The sequence below is a fragment of the Crinia signifera genome, chromosome 5 (assembly GCF_055691185.1).
Source record: "Crinia signifera chromosome 5, ASM5569118v1, whole genome shotgun sequence".
NCBI classification, from domain to species: domain Eukaryota; kingdom Metazoa; phylum Chordata; class Amphibia; order Anura; family Myobatrachidae; genus Crinia; species Crinia signifera.
The window spans coordinates 294,278,212-294,299,084 of record NC_139221.1 but is presented as its reverse complement, the minus strand read 5'-3'; the positions used below and the strand labels follow the sequence as shown (position 1 = coordinate 294,299,084).

General features: G+C 46.3%; 2 protein-coding genes across 10 annotated transcripts in view; both read right to left on the bottom strand.

Annotated features, from left to right (window-relative positions):
* Positions 1–20,873, bottom strand: part of LOC146081212 (LIM zinc-binding domain-containing Nebulette) — a 236,469-nt gene that overhangs the window by 35,861 nt on the left and 179,735 nt on the right. The gene's annotated exons all lie outside the window — the stretch shown is intronic.
* The window catches only part of LOC146081210 (uncharacterized), a 108,941-nt gene that overhangs the window by 21,175 nt on the left and 66,893 nt on the right, over positions 1–20,873 (bottom strand). For all 8 annotated transcript variants that reach the window (XM_083189301.1, XM_083189307.1, XM_083189302.1 and 5 more), the window contains 4 exons: positions 15,464–15,565; positions 1,110–1,214; positions 884–991; positions 214–318 (listed from right to left, as the gene is read on the bottom strand). In XM_083189301.1, coding sequence (XP_083045427.1) covers positions 214–318; positions 884–991; positions 1,110–1,214; positions 15,464–15,565 — 420 coding nt within the window. The remainder of the gene's footprint in view (positions 1–213; positions 319–883; positions 992–1,109; positions 1,215–15,463; positions 15,566–20,873) is intronic.

The following is a 20,873-nucleotide window of genomic DNA, read 5'->3' as shown; positions in this document are numbered from 1 at the left end:
TTGACGATATAGTCAACATTGAGCATGCGACACAGATGACAGGGGAGGACATTAGCGATGTGTGGGAGGGCGCATCGTTAACGATATTGAGCGATATTATAAACTATATTGTTTAGAAGGGTCAAAATATAAATAATATTGTTTATTATATCGCTTAGTGTTTATGGGGATTTACCATAGTTCTATATGTGCAGTATCTAAATACTCACTTACCTGACTCTGGATTACAGCATTGTCTTTATGCTGCATCTGCTCCGCTGTGTCTGCAGTAAAATAGTAATTTCCCTTATTTTCCTTAAATTTTTTCTTATACGCATTCTGAAAGACACAAAACAAAAAAGATGCTCCAACAAAGGTGCCACTATATGTGAAACGAGACAGGTAGAACCCATCTGAATGAAAGAAAATAAAATAAGAATGGAAAAGAAGGGACAGAGAAAAGACATAAGAACGGATAGACATAAAAAAAATTGAAGACAGGAAAAACAAGAACAGTGGAAAGAAAAGAAAATACAAAAAGTGCGAAAAGGAGAGAGCAAAAGGTGTGAACATTATCACAATAAAATGTGAAACAGAAAGGGGACAACAAATCCTTTTCCCTTATTGCTTCCTTTCCATCTCATGACATCATTGTTTCCCGGGCGCTTTAATTTGCATTTCCACCGGCACTTTAGATGGGGTAGTATACAGAGTTTGGATGGCGATTGTATTAGTTGGTAAATGGTAACTGAGGATCTATTCAACTTCTTGGGAGACCTCGGATAAAAATTTGACTGAAGGTATGAGTGACCCTTTACTAAAATTGAGTTTGTGCTTTCTAAATGTGCGCTTGGATTGTATTATCTCTACACTTAAGTTCTAGGTGCTCCAATATTCTACCAACCTCACTCTGGTATTTCTGGGCCTCCTTTGAAATGTAATACGATGGGGTGTCAACAAACTCAAGCATGGACCTCCCTTTTGTCTTCTCATAATTTTCTTTGTATTTGACCTGTAAAATAAAATTCAATATTCATTTGCTTATTATAGACACAGCATGATTTTAAAGAGATAAACAAAATGTAATATTTACAGTTGTATTGTCGGTAGTATTTAAAATACTCACGTACCTGACTCTGGAGAACAGCATTTTCTTTGTGATGAATCTGCTCTGCTGTACCTAATGCAAAATGGTAATTTCCCTTGGTTTCCTCAAATTGTTTCTTATATGTTTTCTGAAAGATATGGAAATCATTGAGGTCTCACAATAATTTTAAAAAACATTTCGCTTCCTACATAATAACCTTCTTGTATTTATAAAAAAAAGACAGATACATTTACATTGAATCATCTGCACCATTTCCCACCACTTATAGCATCTCTTACTAACTGCTTTGGGGCTCATCTACATTTGTATATGTCATTTTACAAGATTCCTGTCACACCAGGGGACTCAGTCGACAAGACTGAGACCTCTGGTGGGGACCTGGACCGGTACCTGAACCGGGGAGGTTGGAGAGGACCCCTGCGCATGAACTGCGCGACAGTGCACCCAGAGCCAATAAGAAGTCAGAGGTAAAAGTACAACCAGATTTATTATGCAGAAGGTTGTAATGATACAGGCAGTAAAGTATGCAGGAGTAATGACAGTTCATGCAGATTGCAATACTTTACAGGTATGATGAATGAAGTATCGATGGTGGAACATCGGATGGATATCGGATATGGAGACTGTGGGTCCGGAATGACGGACAGAAGATAGGAGCTTGACTGTGGGTCCGGAATGACGGACGGAAGCTTGACTGTGGGTCCGGAGTATCGGACTATCGATGGTGGAACATCGGAGACGGATGATGCTGGAGCATCGGAGGACCAGAGTCCTGGAGCTAGGCTGGATCGCTGGGCTGACGAGGCAGGCTCACAGGTGATGGAATAACCTGGACTTCAACAGGAGATGGAATAACCTGGAATACACTGCAGCATGGAAGACAACACCAGCAGAGAGAGACACTTGCACGGAGACAAGCACAGCTGACCATATACAGGAGACAACTGAAGCACTAGCATTGATCTGAGAGCTCCCAGCATACTTATACCCACTGGGTGGCCAGGATTGGCCGGGCAGGTATGACTGGGAGATCAGATCACACAGGATTGGACGGGAATGACATGTGACTGGGAAAACATGGCAGCCCCCATGTCAGGCTATGGCGGGAAAGTATGTTTGTGCACACCATGCTGGATACTGGGAGCAATGGCGGCGGACAGGTGGATTGCCGTGCACTGAGTACTGTCACTGGGGACAAGGAGAGCGGTGCGCCGCGCAGCCGCGGACTCAGCAGCGCTGAGCAGACTGGAGGATGGCAGCGGTGATGGCGCACGGCAGACAGGACGCCGGCAGGGGTGACGTCTGGACCGCAAGCTGAACCTGCGGAGGCACTTAGCCGGTAAGAAAGTCTGTCTGAGAGCTCGGATCGTGACAGCACCCCCCCCTTTAAGGGTGGCCCCAGGACACCTTTTAGGCTTGCGGGGAAACTTGGAGTGGAACGCCCGGATGAGTCTGGGAGCATGGACATCGATGGCATTGGTCCATGATCGCTCTTCGGGGCCGTAGCCCTTCCAATCGATCAGATATTGCAGACGACCATATCGGATGCGAGAGTCCAAGATCTTACTGACCTCATATTCTGTTCCACGCTGGGTGCAAACCTTAGGAGCCTTGGGGAGCTTGGAATGAAAGCGATTCAAGACCAGCGGCTTGAGCAGCGAAATGTGGAATGTAGCTGGCACTTTCAAATAGGGCGGCAACTTGAGCTTGTAAGCTACTGGATTGACGACTCGCTCAACTGGGAAAGGACCAATATATCGGGGAGCGAACTTCATCGATGGCACTCTCAATCGAAGATTCTTGGTTGACAACCAGACACGATCTCCTGGACGGAGGGCTGGCACAGCTCTGCGTTTCCTGTCGGCAAATTTTTTGTACCTGCTTGAAGCCTTCAGAAGTGAAGAACGAATGAGCTTCCAGGATTTGACGAATTGCCGGATGGTCGTGTCGACCGCTGGAACAGAGGACACAGGTTGCAGAGTGAAGTCAGGAACTCGAGGATGAAACCCATAGTTGGCAAGGAATGGAGTGACATTAGATGAAGAATGATATTGGTTATTATGGCAGAACTCTGCCCATGGAAGGAGTTGAGCCCAGTCATCTTGGGAAGAAGAGACATATGTGCGGAGAAATGCTTCAAGGTCCTGATTCACCCTCTCCGTTTGGCCATTGGTTTGAGGGTGGTAGGCTGTGGAAAACTTTAGCTTGATTTGAAGCAGGGAGCACAGGCTTCGCCAGAATTTGGCTACGAATTGGACTCCTCTATCGGAGATGATTTCGAGAGGCAGTCCATGAAGCTTGAATATCTCTTTGATGAAGAGCTGGGACAGCTTGGAAGCTGACGGAAGACCGGTGAGGGGAACGAAGTGAGCCATCTTGGTGAACCGATCAACAATCACCCAGATGGTGGTGAACTTGTCAGACTCTGGAAGATCAGTTACAAAGTCCATAGAAATATGCGTCCAAGGACGATGTGGCACTGACAGTGGCATCAATTGCCCAGGAGGAGACTGACGACTGATCTTGTGCTGAGCACATTTAGCACAAGAGGAAACAAAGTCCTGTACATCCTGTTTGAGGGACGGCCACCAGTAGGACCTGGTGATAAACTCGTAAGTTTTCTGAATGCCTGCATGGCCAGCGAATTTTGAAGAATGCGCCCAACAGAGCAACTTCTTTCTTAGAGCTGGCTTTACATATCTTTTCCCTGTAGGGGGCGTGAGATTTGAAACTCTCGTTGCGGAGAATGCCACTGGATCAATAATGAAATGTTGATGTGTGGACTTTGACTCACTTTCTTGCTCCCATGAGCGGGAAAGGGCATCAGCTTTTCGGTTTTGTGTCCCTGGACAGAACGACAGCTTGAAACGGAACCTGGAAAAGAAAAGTGTCCATCTGGCTTGACGGGGATTTAAACATTGAGCAGACTTGAGATACAGAAGATTCTTGTGGTCTGTGATAATTGTGATCTCATGAACAGCGCCCTCTAGAAGATATCTCCACTCTTCTAATGCCAACTTGATGGCGAGAAGCTCTTGGTCACCGATGGCATAGTTACGCTCTGCAGGCAGGAACTTACGGGAGTAGAACCCACAGGGATGAAGACGACCATCGGGCGCTTTCTGCGAGAGGACTGCCCCAACACCCACGGAGGAGGCATCAACCTCGAGAATAAAGGGCAAGGTGGTATCAGGTTGTCTTAAAACAGGAGCGGAAGTGAACCTCTGTTTCAACAGATGGAAGGCTTCGATGGCTTCTGCCGGCCACTTCGCTGGATTAGACCCCTTTTTAGTCAAGGCAGTGATGGGAGCCACAATAGAAGAGAAGTTGCGAATGAATTTTCTGTAATAATTGGCAAAACCCAGGAAACGTTGAATACCTTTCAGCGAAGAGGGAATTGGCCAATCTTGGATGGCCTGCAGTTTTCCTGGATCCATTTGAAGACCGGAACCGGAGACAATGTACCCTAGGAAGGGTATAGACTTCACCTCGAAGACACACTTCTCCAGTTTACAGTAGAGATGATTAGCTCGCAGCCGGGACAGAACCTCTTTGACCCAATAACGATGTTCTGTGATGTTATTGGCGTAGATTAAAATGTCATCGAGATATACAACTACATGACTGTACAGAATGTCCCGAAAGATCTCATTGACATAGTGCTGGAACACGGCTGGGGCATTGCTGAGCCCAAAGGGCATGACGAGGTACTCATAGTGGCCGTCTCTGGTATTAAACGCCGTCTTCCACTCGTCGCCCTCTCGTATGCGGATGAGATTATATGCACCTCTCAGATCGAGTTTTGTAAAGATGGTTGCACCGCTGACACGGTCAAACAGCTCGGTGATGAGAGGCAACGGATATCGGTTCTTTACTGTAATGTCATTGAGGCCGCGATAATCAATGCAGGGACGTAGACCTCCATCCTTTTTTTTGACGAAGAAGAATCCTGCGCCAGCAGGAGAAGTCGAAGGACGGATGAATCCCTTTGCCAGATTTTCCTTGATGTAACTGGTCATGGCTTGAGTCTCTGGAAGAGAGAGAGGATAGGTTCTACCTCTGGGTGGTTCTTTGCCTGGGATAAGTTCAATAGGGCAATCCCACGGTCTGTGAGGAGGTAGAACATCAGCGCCAGACTTGCTGAATACATCTGAGTACTCTTGGTAGGGAAGAGGCGGAAGGTCTGCTGCATCGGCTGAAGAATGACGAGCTGGGAGTACCTTTTGGAGACAGGTACCGGAGCAGGAAGGATCCCAGGAAAGGATTTCAGATGTCTTCCAATCAAGACGAGGATTGTGAAGACGGAGCCAGGGTAAACCCAGAACCAGAGAATGAGTGGCTCGGGGTAAAACCAGGAAGGACAAAAGTTCAGTGTGCAGGACTCCCACTTTTACTGTAAGTGGCAAAGTTCTGCGGGAGACTGTCGCATCAGGAATCCTACTGCCATCCACAGCAGTAAGGAAGACAGTCTTGGACAGACTTTCAGTGGGCAACCCCCACTTGCGGACCAGTTCTGCAGTAACAAAGTTGCCAGCGGCACCGGAATCAAGAAGCGCGGAGACAGTCTTGAAATGCTGACCAACTTGTAGGGAAACTGGAAGGACACAATCGGTTGCTGATGGAGAGGACTTAATCACTCCTAGCCTACCCTCTCCTTGACGGGCTAGGAGGAGGAGTTTTCCTGACGCTTTGGGCATGCAGAAATTTGATGTGCAGGATCGGCACAATACAGGCAGAGCTGTGCCAACCGTCGACGTCGACGTTCTCCTGGAGATAAGCGGAAACGGTTTATCTCCATTGGTTCTTCTTTGGAGTGGACCGCAGGAGCAGTGGGTAAAGAAGGCGGAGGAGTTGGCACTTTAACTGGAGCGCTCTTGTGACGTTCTATAGCCCTTTCTCGGAAGCGTAGGTCTACTTTAACACACAATGAAATAAGGTCACTTAGACCTGAGGGTAAGTCTCTTGTAGCAAGTTCATCCTTGATACGATCAGATAGGCCATGCCAGAAAGCTGCGTATAAGGCCCCATCACACCAGGAAAGTTCAGACGCCAGAATCTGGAACTGGACCAGATATTGCCCGACGGAGCGGGATCCCTGTCTGAGACGGAGGAGTTCAGTGGAGGCAGATGCTGATCGCCCAGGCTCATCGAAGATACGCCGGAATGTTGACACGAAGTCCTTGTAATTGGACAGGATGGCATCAGATCTTTCCCATAAGGGAGACGCCCACTCTAGTGCCGCTCCACACAGGAGGGAGATGATGTAGGCGATCTTGACCCTTTCAGTAGGGAAGTTGCTGGGTTGCAGCTCGAAGTGAATCTCACACTGATTGAGAAAGCCTCGACAGGTCTTGGGGTTCCCATCATACTTGGTGGGGACAGACAGATGAAGGCGAGGTGCAGCAGCCATTACAGGAGGATGAACGGGACTTGGAAGTTCTCTGACAGGCTCAGGGCCACTGAGAGTGGTCTGTAACTTATCCAGCCGGGAAGACAGATCTTGCAGGCAATGAATCACTTGGCTCTGCGCAGCCTCTTGCTGATCCAAGCGAACAGCCAGTTGCTGTACAGGGCTGGGTGGAGAAGCTTGGTTTGCGGCTGGATCCATTTGGCTAGTGCTTACTGTCACACCAGGGGACTCAGTCGACAAGACTGAGACCTCTGGTGGGGACCTGGACCGGTACCTGAACCGGGGAGGTTGGAGAGGACCCCTGCGCATGAACTGCGCGACAGTGCACCCAGAGCCAATAAGAAGTCAGAGGTAAAAGTACAACCAGATTTATTATGCAGAAGGTTGTAATGATACAGGCAGTAAAGTATGCAGGAGTAATGACAGTTCATGCAGATTGCAATACTTTACAGGTATGATGAATGAAGTATCGATGGTGGAACATCGGATGGATATCGGATATGGAGACTGTGGGTCCGGAATGACGGACAGAAGATAGGAGCTTGACTGTGGGTCCGGAATGACGGACGGAAGCTTGACTGTGGGTCCGGAGTATCGGACTATCGATGGTGGAACATCGGAGACGGATGATGCTGGAGCATCGGAGGACCAGAGTCCTGGAGCTAGGCTGGATCGCTGGGCTGACGAGGCAGGCTCACAGGTGATGGAATAACCTGGACTTCAACAGGAGATGGAATAACCTGGAATACACTGCAGCATGGAAGACAACACCAGCAGAGAGAGACACTTGCACGGAGACAAGCACAGCTGACCATATACAGGAGACAACTGAAGCACTAGCATTGATCTGAGAGCTCCCAGCATACTTATACCCACTGGGTGGCCAGGATTGGCCGGGCAGGTATGACTGGGAGATCAGATCACACAGGATTGGACGGGAATGACATGTGACTGGGAAAACATGGCAGCCCCCATGTCAGGCTATGGCGGGAAAGTATGTTTGTGCACACCATGCTGGATACTGGGAGCAATGGCGGCGGACAGGTGGATTGCCGTGCACTGAGTACTGTCACTGGGGACAAGGAGAGCGGTGCGCCGCGCAGCCGCGGACTCAGCAGCGCTGAGCAGACTGGAGGATGGCAGCGGTGATGGCGCACGGCAGACAGGACGCCGGCAGGGGTGACGTCTGGACCGCAAGCTGAACCTGCGGAGGCACTTAGCCGGTAAGAAAGTCTGTCTGAGAGCTCGGATTGTGACAATTCCCCTCCGATGTAGCAGTACACAGCCACGCTTCTAGGTGCCACGTTCACAATCTCTTTTCACAATCTCTCCATATATGGAACTAGACACGCCCTTTGGGTGGAGCATGATACGCCCCCTCAATGGGGCGCTGTGCAAGATTCTACTACCAACTATAATCTCCCCGAATCTAGTTTCCAAAAGTAGGCAAGTATGGTGAAACCTAACATGCTAGAGGAACTGCCAACATACACATTTGTTATCGTTGCCTCACACACTTTTCAGATTTTGTTAATATTCATTCAAATGTAAGTAAACTGTGTCTGGCTCTTTAAAACCAATATACTGTAATGGGACAACGGTAGAGCTAGTTAGGGCCACACAGTCCTTCGAGTTCCTGCAGCCACATAAAGGGAAGCTGTAAGAAGAGCAAACCTATTATTTCCTTCTAGGTGCCAATATCGCCCTCAGCTCTTAATTTTATTGATTATATATAATTATACTGTAATTACCTTTACATAATTTCGTACATGTTCAGCTGCCCATAGTTTATTTTATCTTAAATCTATAAAAAGGTGTCTATACTCACTCCATAAGGGGCCTACACACGGGGCGATGTTGCAGAGCGATCTGAGCAATGCTAGATAGAACGTCACATCAGCCCCACCTGCAGAGCACATAGTTTTGTCCATTAAAGGAGTTTGCTTTTGCAAACCAGAAGGACAAGAAAATCACCCCAGGTGATAAAGGCGCTTGTAGGGTGAGTTGTATTGTGGGCTGCTCACACAGAGGGGAGGTTCAATTCCCTAACAGGGTATAAAAGATGAAAAAAAGCAGGGGTTTGTGGAGCGCTCAAAAAACTAAAATTAATGGTTTGGGAATTTATATTTAAGAAAAAATGAAATGATCAATTGGGTATCACAAAATATAAATTCATTTAATTGTCCCATATATAGAGAATATAATTAAAAGAATAGTAAAAAATACAGTTAATATAGATGAACACAGAATATACATAAACAGTGGATATATCGCACTTAGGAATACGTGAATAGCATACAGTAAACCACTTGTTAAATAAATAAAAATATATACTGTAGGACAATGGATACTTAAGTGTATTAAAATGATGGTGTCCAGAGTCCAATAAAGGAATTGGTATGGCCTCTGGACACCATCATTTTATCCCCTTGAACCAGCTGCTTCTCCTGTCCCCCCACGGACCAACCCCACACTTTTCCGACACACCAATATTGGATATACAAATTGGGAAAACCACCACCTGCTGATTTCTGGAGCCTGCTTCCGAGAAGTGAGGTATTTCCATCATTTGCCCACCAGTGGAACCAAAGATCAAGGTCTCCAGCAGGATAATTGGACACCCACAAATATCCGTATTTACCCCCAACTCCAAACCCCACCTCAGCCCCCCCCCCCCCTTTCCACGTGGGGACTACAAATACCAAACAAGAGGAGAGCATTATTCAGGAACAAGCGGGACTCACTTAAGTATCCATTGTCCTATATATTTTTATTTCTTTAACAAGTGGTTTACTGTATGCTATTCACGTGTTCCTAAGGGCCATATATCCACTTTTTATGTATATTCTGTGTGCATCTATATTAACTGTATTTTTTACTATTCTTTTAATTATATTCTCTATATATGGGACAATTAAATGAATTTATATTTTGTCATACCCAATTGATCATTTCATTTTTTCTTAAATATAAATTCCCAAACCATTAATTTTAGTTTTTTGAGCACTCCACAAACCCCTTCTTTTTTTCTGCTTTTGCAAACCAACCTGAATCACCCTCTTTGGTTTTTACTCCAGCCCCAAATAATAAACAGTAGGAATTCCAGCTGCTGTATTTATAAGTTTACTCAAATTGCTGAGGTGCAGAAGAAAGACGTGTCTTGCTATTTAAGAGACTTTTGCTGATTTGCTCTCAGAGGCAGATTTATTAAGCTTGGAGAAGAGATAAACTGGAGATAAAGCGGAGAAAAGGTAAAAGGAGATAAAGCACCAGCCAATCAGCTCCCAACTGTCTTTTTCAAACACAGCTGATTGGCTGGTGCTTTATCTCCTTTTACCTTTTCTCCGCTTTATCTCCAGTTTATCTCTTCTCCAAGCTTAATAAATCTGCCCAGTCCTAACGCAGTCCCTACCCCAACCACACTGAACAGAATTAGAGAAACTGTATTCCCACAGGATGTCAGTGATATCCCAGCACTCGGAAACCTGATGGTCACAATGCTGACATGCAGAATCCCGATGTCAGAACCCTGACTGTAAGTACTGGGGTTAAGGTTAGAACTAAGTCCTAGGGAGAGGGTTGAGCTGAGGGGTGATAGGGTAGAGGAAGTTAAGGTTAGCCTGCGGGAGGGGCAGGTTAGGGTTAGGCCGTGGGAGGGGAGGGTTAAGGTTAGGCTGCAGAGGTTAGGGTTAGGCTAAGGGGTGAGGGTAGTTCAGGGTGGGCTGTGGGAAGGGTGGGTTAGACTGAGGGAGCGTGGCTTAGGTTTAGGCTGCTGGGTGATGGGGTGGTGGAAGGGGAGGGGTCAGGGTTAGGCTATGGGATTGGTCAGTTAGGCTGCATGAGGGTTGGGTTAGGCTGCGGGCGATGGGGAGGCGGAAGTTAGGGTAAGGCTGCTTCAGGGGTAGGTAAAGGTAGGCTTAGAATACTTACAAAAATCCATCAGGATTTGGAATGTCGGGATGCTGCTATCGGCACCCCAGATTATCATAGAATAGCATCCCATTCCCTCAGCTGTATTATAGACTATAGGTTACACTGCATGGAAATGAACAAAGTGCACTGTGTCAGGGAAATACCAGATTGTATAGCTGGAATTGAGCCCTTCTGTAACACACCTGTCCCGCCATGAAACTGGAGTGAGGGAGGAAGGAAGGGGAAATTTGAGGAAGATTTACTTCCCAGAAAGGGTAGTGGATAAGTGGAATAGGTGGTAGAGGCAAATACAGTAGAGCAATTTAAACATGCTTGGCATAGGCATATTGATATCCTTACAAAAAATGAGGATCAAATATGGTTTGAGGTAACATATTTAAAAAAGGGGCAGACTAGATGGGCCAAGTGGTTCTTATCTGCCGTCACATTCTATGTTTCTATATGAAAATCGATCTGTGCCATCGCTTGCTCATATTCAGTCTGTACCGATGCATACTTCCCATGCAGGGTCCTAGCTAGGATACGCTGCATACTGATTTGCTTCAGTCTTACTCCTATGCCTCAGAAACAAGCAGTGCCTATAAGCACTGGGATCAATAATCTTTATACCTGCAGCTACATGCTAGATATAAATGTAAGAATTCTGCCTCTGGTGGTCGCCATGGAGCGCGCATGTTCTTCCCCATCTCATCTGTATACAAGAAATAAAGCAGGGCTGCCAAAAGCTTCTTGTATTAGATCATCACAGCACATTTCCCACTTTACTGGCCTAGGTGGAATATGATGTCCTATAATTCCCATCAGAACTGAACTTAGGTCATATTGGATTTTATAATCACCACTCAAAAAGTACTTATACAGCCAAGACAGTATTACTAGATAATGAGAACGGAATCAGAGTGAGTGTACATCAGCTCCTTGCTCCTTCCCAGCTGGCCCATCTGTGTTGCCCCTGTGTACCCCTTCAGTGGCGTAAGTTCTTTACCGAGGCAAGATAAATCATGGAGCCCCCATATAAATAGGGTGTGACATCTATAATCTTGTGAGGAGGGAGAGTCAGCCACTAAAGCGATATCAATGGCTTTTAATCAACTAATTCACTGGGGAGGAGAGGTGCCCCCTTGGGGAGCAGGAGCCCAGCGGCAGATGCATCCAATGCCTCCCAGAGTTCTGCCTCTGTGCCCCTCCCCTTTACAAGCAGGGCCCACTCCCCTTCTCCAAACTTTACTTTTATTATCATCTACTGCTTACTCCATATAACAGGATCTAAACCATGGTTGCTGCCGCCTGGTTGCATATTTCATTGTTATGTCCGTTGATGCAGCAATATAAATGGCATGTACTGTCCTGCGCTGTCTTGTACTGTTAGTCGTCGCTGTTTTCTAGTGCTACTGCTTTGTTTATGTACTTTGTTAGGGGATGCAGAACCATTGTGGCGCCATGTACATAAAGAATAATATAGCAATAATAACAGCAACAATGACAATACATTGTTGTATAGGGAGACACAGGGACATTAATATCCCTGGATATTATAGAAGTTATGGCTAAGGCTTCAATTAGAGACCTAGGCCCCATGATAGGACATACCTCCCAACTTCTGTCTGCATGAAATAGGGACACTCGCGCGGCGAAGCCGCGCGAGCGTCCGAAAAGGGGCGGGGCGTATGCAAATGAGGGCGCGGCTTATGCTAATTAGCCGCGGCCTCATTTTCATACGAGAATAGACGCTGTGCGCATGCGCACAGCGTCTATTCTACTAGATTGGGGGTCTCCCAACTGTCACCCCCCGCAGCGGGACAATGCCTGCCACGGGTGGGACAGCGGGACAGGACCCGAAAATCGGGACTGTCCCTCCAAAATCGTGACAGTTGGGAGGTATGATAGGGGGCTCCTATAACATGTGATTAATAACCTAAAGTCACCCATTATGTATTTTTAATGTTCTCAAAATGCCACCAAAGTTGATTACTGGCAGATGACCTGTAAAAGTGATGCGCCGGGAGCAGTTGCAAATCTATAATGTGTGCAGTGTGTGCGGTGCATACGGGCCCTTGAAGCCCAGTAGGACACACACCAAACACACTTAACCCATTTTTCAAATATTTACCTCCAGAGACCCGCATTGGTGCAGGAGCACTGCCAAAATCACTGGAAATATGGTGCAGCGAACAATTTTTATCAGCAATCTGTGCATGCAGTGGAGTCTGTCCTAGGACTCCTCAATGCTGCTCTGCTGCCAGCAGCAATGATTAAAATATTCGCACATTCGCTGTAGGGTCTGAGCACCCTATTGCTCAGACCCTACTACACAGTGGTGCTCCCTGCAGAGAGCAGGGGCCTGACTGAAAGAGGCTGAACGTGGGCCTTCTCTTAAAACATCCCTGGCTGAGAGTGTGGTGCTGTAATGTCACAGGAAGCCCAGCTTCATACTGCCTGTCCAAAATGTAATATCCTGCAATGAGCAGAGATGTGATTTTGATGAAATAGCCTTTAGATTTAAAGCAGCAAATGTTTGTTAGACAAAACCATATTGGTTTTGTCTAAACACAAATAGCCACTTTAAATCTAAAGGCTATTTAATAAAAAAATCACCAATTTATATCACTGCATACCTGACAACTTTTTGAAGGGGGAGATTGGGACTCCCGCACGCGCTCCCAAAAGAGATGTGGCCTTTAAAAGGGGGTGTGGCCTCACAGGATGATGCATCCTCCAGTCACGCCCCTGTTTTCCGCCGCTCTGCGGCGCTGAATAGATGATGTGCGCATGCGCACAACGTCTATTCTTACCAGGCTGGGGAGGACTCCCAACAGCCCCTTCACCGTGGGACAATGGCGGGAACGTCCCCGAATACCGAGACATTCCCGCGGTAAGCGGGACAGTTGAGAGGTATGTCACTGCAAAGGATGGCTCTTACCGCAAGAGCCGTCGTTTGCATAAATATCTATGCGTACTGCATTACTAGACGCTGGTATGCATGCGGAGAGTGGCAGCAAGCGTCACACGTGGATTGTGATGCCTCCTGCATTCCGCCCACAGTGTCTACTTCTAGGGACAGGGCAGTTTCTAGACAATTTAGCTCCCAGTGTGTACTGTAAATAATGCCCCCCTCCCCCCCCCCCCCCCCCATAGACATTTAAAATAATGAAACATTTTCATGCTCCAATTACTTGGATTTCCAATAAAATGGACCCTTACAAAAAGCTAGTTCTACTTGTCATAAATGAAGATTAAACAATGGATGCTTTGTGCCACAGTGCCCCCAAGTGGCCTTAATCATTACTGGAAACTGTTGAAGCATGGAATACAGTTGGTTTTAGGACAAGTTATTTAATTTACAGTATTCACTAACTTGGTAATGCTAAGAGGGGAATTCAATTGCAAATGAATACATCCGATGCTGTACAGATGCCCAATCTCATAAAAAGTGTTTGGTGTTTCACAGGGTTGCGAGATTTGGCTGACAAGCATTCGGCCATCTGGGCAAATCATCAGTGTTTAAACGCCGCAGCAATCACTCCCTTCGCAGACAATTGAATCACCAATGTGAAGTGCCAAAATTAGAAAAGTGCAAACATGGCACATAAATGTATATAATTTATTGTTTTTGCATTCAAATAAGCATTTCTATGTGAAACAATGGAATGCAAATGTGAGTATGCAAAATGATCTGAAACAAAAAATATATCCTATAAAAATCTGTTTAACTCTAATACATAGTTGCCTACCCTCCTGCATTCTGCAGGGGTCTCCCTGAAATAGCAGCAATCTCCCTCTCTCCCTCATTAGTCTAGCAATCTCCCTCATGTCACCTAGCCCACATTACACTGTTACATTTCTTTGGGGAAAAAGGAATGAGAGACAGATACAGTTACATTGAATCATCAGCGCCATTTCCCAGCAATTAAGCAAGTATAGTATCTCTTACTAACTGCTTTGGGGCTCATCTACATTTGGATAGAAGTAATTTTAAAATATTCCTCTCAGATGTAGCAGCACACACCCACTCTTCTAGGTGCCATGTTCACAATCTCTTTTCACAATCTCTCCATATATGGTGGTAGACACGCCCTCTGGGTGGAGCATGACACGCCCCCTCAATGGACGCTGTGCTAAATTCTACTACCAACTATAATCTCCCTGAAAACTAGTTTTCAAAAGTAGGCAAGTATGCTTTAATATAGGAGGTTATTCTGCTCATTTGAAAATATCACAGGTCGGCAAATAGCTGCAAATCCATTCGCAGCTCACTCACCCAGCCCAGCAATTAGGAATGAATAACCGCCATAGGGGCAGAAGTATTAAACCTGGAGAAGAGATAAACTGGAGATAAAGTGGAGATTAAGTGAAAGGAGATGAAGCACCAGCCAATCAACTCCCAACTGTCATTTTCAAACACTGGGGCAGATGTTTTAAGCCTTAACAATGCGTGTGATAAGGAGAGATAAACGTCCAGCCAATCAGCTCGTTACTGACTTTTTTCAAACACAGCCTGTAACATGGCAGTAAGGAGCTGATTGGCTGGAAGTTTATCTCTCTTTATCACCATTGCATTTATCTCTTGTTAAGGCTTAATACATCTGCCCCACAGTTCATTGACTGGTGCTTTATCTCCTTTCACTTTATCTCCAGTTTATCTCTTCTCCAGGCTTAATAGTGTGCTGTGCTGTAATACGCTACTGCCGCAGGATTGTATAAGTAAATAGATGCCTCCTGCCCGCTTGGATCACTCAGTTATCTGAGTAACCTTTAGTGACCGCCAAGGCCCTCCATCCCATATATCCTTCCAGTTATTGCGGATTATCAGTGTTTTCTCGCTGATGTTTTCTTTCATTGGCTCCGGTTTAGGAGACTTATAGAGATTTGCACATTTGCTGATCTGTAGACATCGGAGATAAGCTGCAAACCATCGGAGTTTGCGCTAATCTCTGAATCTAGCCCAATATATACACTTGTGTACCTCCCAATCTGCATCGATGTTCTATACATGTACAATGCATCCCCCCCCCCCCCCCCCCCCTTGTGCTTACATCACTCTGCATCTTGCTGGCCTTCATAGCGTGCTCCAAGTACAGTAAGTTTGGGAGATCTACAGATGGGTCGTGTCTTTGCTTGTCTTGCCGATATTTCACCTGAAAAAGATGGATGCTAAGATGAAGAAAGCCAGATTCAGCTGTCACTAGAACATTGTTACACCGGCCAAATGTAATAGCCTCTGACATTGCGGTATGCCGGTTGGACTCTGAAATTTTTTTAAAGGGGCAATAAATTACAAGGGAAAACCATGCCTTGTAAATGATTGCCCCTTTTCCTCTAAAATATAGGAAAAATAAACTGTGAAAGGGTGTTTGGGGATTACCGTATATACTCGAGTATAAGTCGACCCGAATATAAGCCGAGGCACCTAATTTTACAACAAAAAACTGGGAAAACTTATTGAGTCAAGTGGGACCCTCACTCGAGTATAAGCCGAGGGGGGCTTTTTCATCATAAAAAATGTTCTGAAAAAGTAGGCTTATACTCGAGTATATATGGTAAGTCCCTCTAAGGGGGCTGGGGATTGAAGCCTCGCTAGGGGGTCTGTGGGTCAAAGTTCCCCTATTAGCTGAAGATTTCTACAGAATAACAAACACAAGTCTCAGCTCTCCTGAATCTTAAAACAATTGAATCTGCAATGCAAAATTTTGAAAACTGCAACCTAAATCATTTTCTATAGAGCTGGAATTTTATTACAAAACTGTTTGGTTTATTCTGTTTTGAGAAAGCAACAATCTGCTAACATTAATCAGTCTTAAGCTGGCGATACATCTACAGATTGATTAATGAAATATTCCCTTTTCTGATAAATGCAATTGCATCAAGACAAAAAAACAAGAGCTTGCACTGTTACAGCTGATGTCACATTGCACTGCAGGTGGGGCAGATGTAACATGTGCAGAGAGTGTTATATTTGGGGGACATTTTGTTTATGTGCAGGGTAAGTACTGGCTGCTTTATTGTTATGCTGCAATTTAGATTTCAGTTTGGACACGCTCCACCCAAATCTAACTCTCTGCATAAATTGCAGCCTTGCTAATAGGTCTAAAAGAAGCCCATGGTTCTGATGTCATGTTCACGGAGACCTGTGCATGTGTAGTAGACTCTGACACAGAGCCAGAGTCACCTGGGCCACCCACTACTGAGGAGGGGTGGAGATTGAACACCAGGCCCCTCCTCCCTTTATAGGCCCCTGCTCAATCAGACCTCAAAGTGGCTCAGAATCAGGCCCCAATATTCTTACTTCACAGTAAATGGAGATATTCCCCCCCCCCCCCCCCCCCCCCCCCCCAAAAAAATATATATGTTTATATACATGGAGGGGGTAACAGCGACTTCAACATAATGGTTTCTACTGGAGGCTGAAAACCAACGAGCCAATACAGGTATGCTACCAATAATATGGCACCCTCTGTTCAATACTCTATCGGATTCTCTGTTTTGCTGGATTACATAGTTACATAGTAGTTAAGGCTGAAGTCCATCGAGTTAAACATTGGTTTAATAGCTTAACCCTTGTTATATGTAGTGAATACTGATATTTTTAAAGACAGATTATGATTATGGTTTGTACCCCTGGATGTTTTTATCCAATAGATGTTTGTCCAACCTTATTTTAAATGTACAGTATTTATTGTGTCTGCCGACACCACCTCACCAGGAAGAGCGTTCCGTAGTTTGGCTGCCCTGACCGTCAAAATTGTTTTCTTTCTAAGGGAACAATTTTTTTTCTTCTAATCTAAACTCGTGCCAACATGTCCTAGAGTCCATCCCTGCGGTAAAAAGGGTGCTTGACAGTTCCATATATTGGCCCCTGATATATTTGTACATGTTGAGCATGTCCCCCCTTGTTGAGATGTTACGCCAGGACGTAATTGCAACATTGCAGACTATCACAGTAACCCTGAACCACGTTACTAATAAATGATCATTACAAAACACAGCTCAGCAGCAATATAATCTAAGTCATTTGTGAGATCAGACAGTGGGGTTTCCACTAGGTGAAGGATTTTTATCCTTTTTTATTTCACTAAATGTTGTCTCATGTCTTGTCCTATTTTCTTTTTATATTTCGCAACTATTTTAATTAATTAAATAAAAGTGATGTTTTATAAATAACTTTCTCTCCAGGTGCACCATAAAAAGACACTCTTTCCTTTACTGATAAATTCGTTAATAAATATGTTAAATAAAATGGGCCCTAGTACCGACCCCTGTGGCACTCCACTTAGTACAGGTGTCATATTTGATACTGTGCATTCACAACCACTCTCTGTTCTCTATTACACAGCCAGTTCCCTACCCATCTACAAATTCTTACTCCTAGTCCCAGGTCGTCCATTTTGTTAGTCAACCTCTTGTGCGGCACTGTATCAAAGGCTTTAGCAAAATCTAGGAAGACCACGTTTACAGCATTTCCATTATCAAGATTTTTGCAGACATCCTCATAGAAGCCTAGTAAATTTGTTTGGCATGAATGATTATCGGTGGTATTGGTTGCATCCCCATGCTCAGCCCAACTACCTCCATCCCGCAGTCTGTGTCACACCAGGGGACTCAGTCGACAAGACTGAGACCTCTGGTGGGGACCTGGACCGGTACCTGAACCGGGGAGGTTGGAGAGGACCCCTGCGCATGAACTGCGCGACAGTGCACCCAGAGCCAATAAGCAGTCAGAGGTAAAAGTACAACCAGATTTATTATGCAGAAGGTTGTAATAATACAGGCAGTAAAGTATGCAGGAGAAATGACAGTTCATACGGATTGCAATACTTTACAGGGATGCTGAATGGAGTATCGATGGTGGAACATCGGATGGATATCGGATATGGAGACTGTGGGTCCGGAATGACGGACGGCAGGAAGGAGCTTGACTGTGGGTCCGGAATGACGGACGGAAGCTTGACTGTGGGTCCGGAGTGTCGGACTATCGATGGTGAAACATCGGAGACGGATGATGGAGACTGTGGGTCCGGAATGACGGACGGAAGGTAGGAGCTGACTGTGGGTCCGGAATGTCGGACTATCGATGGTAGAACATCGGAGGCAGATGATGCTGGAGCATCGGAGGACCAGAGTCCTGGAGCTAGGCTGGATCGCTGGGCTGACGAGGCAGGCTCACAGGTGATGGAATAACCTGGATATCAACAGGAGATGGAATAACCTGGAATACACTGCAGCATGGAAGACAACACCAGCGGATAAAACACACTTGCACGGAGACAAGGACAGCTGACCATATACAGGAGACAACTGAAGCACTAGCATTGATCTGAGAGCTCCCAGCATACTTATACCCACTGGGTGGCCAGGATTGGCCGGGCAGGTATGACTGGGAGATCAGATCACACAGGATTGGATGGGAATGACATGTGACTGGGAAAACATGGCAGCCCCCATGTCAGGCTATGGCGGGAAAGTATGTTTGTGCACACCATGCTGGATACTGGGAGCAATGGCGGCGGACAGGTGGATTGCCGTGCACTGAGTACTGTCACTGGGGACAAGGAGAGCGGTGCGCCGCGCAGCCGCGGACTCAGCAGCGCTGAGCAGACTGGAGGATGGCAGCGGTGATGGCGCACGGCAGACAGGACGCCGGCAGGGGTGACGTCTGGACCGCAAGCTGAACCTGCGGAGGCACTTAGCCGGTAAGAAAGTCTGTCTGAGAGCTCGGATCGTGACAGCACCCCCCCCTTTAAGGGTGGCCCCAGGACACCTTTTAGGCTTGCGGGGAAACTTGGAGTGGAACGCCCGGATGAGTCTGGGAGCATGGACATCGATGGCATTGGTCCATGATCGCTCTTCGGGGCCGTAGCCCTTCCAATCGATCAGATATTGCAGACGACCATATCGGATGCGAGAGTCCAAGATCTTACTGACCTCATATTCTGTTCCACGCTGGGTGCAAACCTTAGGAGCCTTGGGGAGCTTGGAATGAAAGCGATTCAAGACCAGCGGCTTGAGCAGCGAAATGTGGAATGTAGCTGGCACTTTCAAATAGGGCGGCAACTTGAGCTTGTAAGCTACTGGATTGACGACTCGCTCAACTGGGAAAGGACCAATATATCGGGGAGCGAACTTCATCGATGGCACTCTCAATCGAAGATTCTTGGTTGACAACCAGACACGATCTCCTGGACGGAGGGCTGGCACAGCTCTGCGTTTCCTGTCGGCAAATTTTTTATACCTGCTTGAAGCCTTCAGGAGTGAAGAACGAATAAGCTTCCAGGATTTGACGAATTGCCGGATGGTCGTGTCGACCGCTGGAACAGAGGACACAGGTTGCAGAGTGAAGTCAGGAACTCGAGGATGAAACCCATAGTTGGCAAGGAATGGAGTGACATTAGATGAAGAATGATATTGGTTATTATGGCAGAACTCTGCCCATGGAAGGAGTTGAGCCCAGTCATCTTGGGAAGAAGAGACATATGTGCGGAGAAATGCTTCAAGGTCCTGATTCACCCTCTCCGTTTGGCCATTGGTTTGAGGGTGGTAGGCTGTGGAAAACTTTAGCTTGATTTGAAGCAGGGAGCACAGGCTTCGCCAGAATTTGGCTACGAATTGGACTCCTCTATCGGAGATGATTTCGAGAGGCAGTCCATGAAGCTTGAATATCTCTTTGATGAAGAGCTGGGACAGCTTGGAAGCTGACGGAAGACCGGTGAGGGGAACGAAGTGAGCCATCTTGGTGAACCGATCAACAATCACCCAGATGGTGGTGAACTTGTCAGACTCTGGAAGATCAGTTACAAAGTCCATAGAAATATGCGTCCAAGGACGATGTGGCACTGACAGTGGCATCAATTGCCCAGGAGGAGACTGACGACTGGTCTTGTGCTGAGCACATTTAGCACAAGAAGAAACAAAGTCCTGTACATCCTGTTTGAGGGACGGCCACCAGTAGGACCTGGTGATAAACTCGTAAGTTTTCTGAATGCCTGCATGGCCAGCAAATTTTGAAGAATGCGCCCAACAGAGCAACTTCTTTCTTAGAGCTGGCTTTACATATCTTTTCCCTGTAGGGGGCGTGAGATTAGAAACTCTCGTTGCGGAGAATGCCACTGGATCAATAATAAAGTGTTGATGTGTGGACTTAGACTCACTTTCTTGCTCCCATGAGCGGGAAAGGGCATCAGCTTTTCGGTTTTGTGTCCCTGGACAGAACGACAGCTTGAAACGGAACCTGGAAAAGAAAAGTGTCCATCTGGCTTGACGGGGATTTAAACATTGAGCAGACTTGAGATACAGAAGATTCTTGTGGTCTGTGATAATTGTGATCTCATGAACAGCGCCCTCTAGAAGATATCTCCACTCTTCTAATGCCAACTTGATGGCGAGAAGCTCTTGGTCACCGATGGCATAGTTACGCTCTGCAGGCAGGAACTTACGGGAGTAGAACCCACA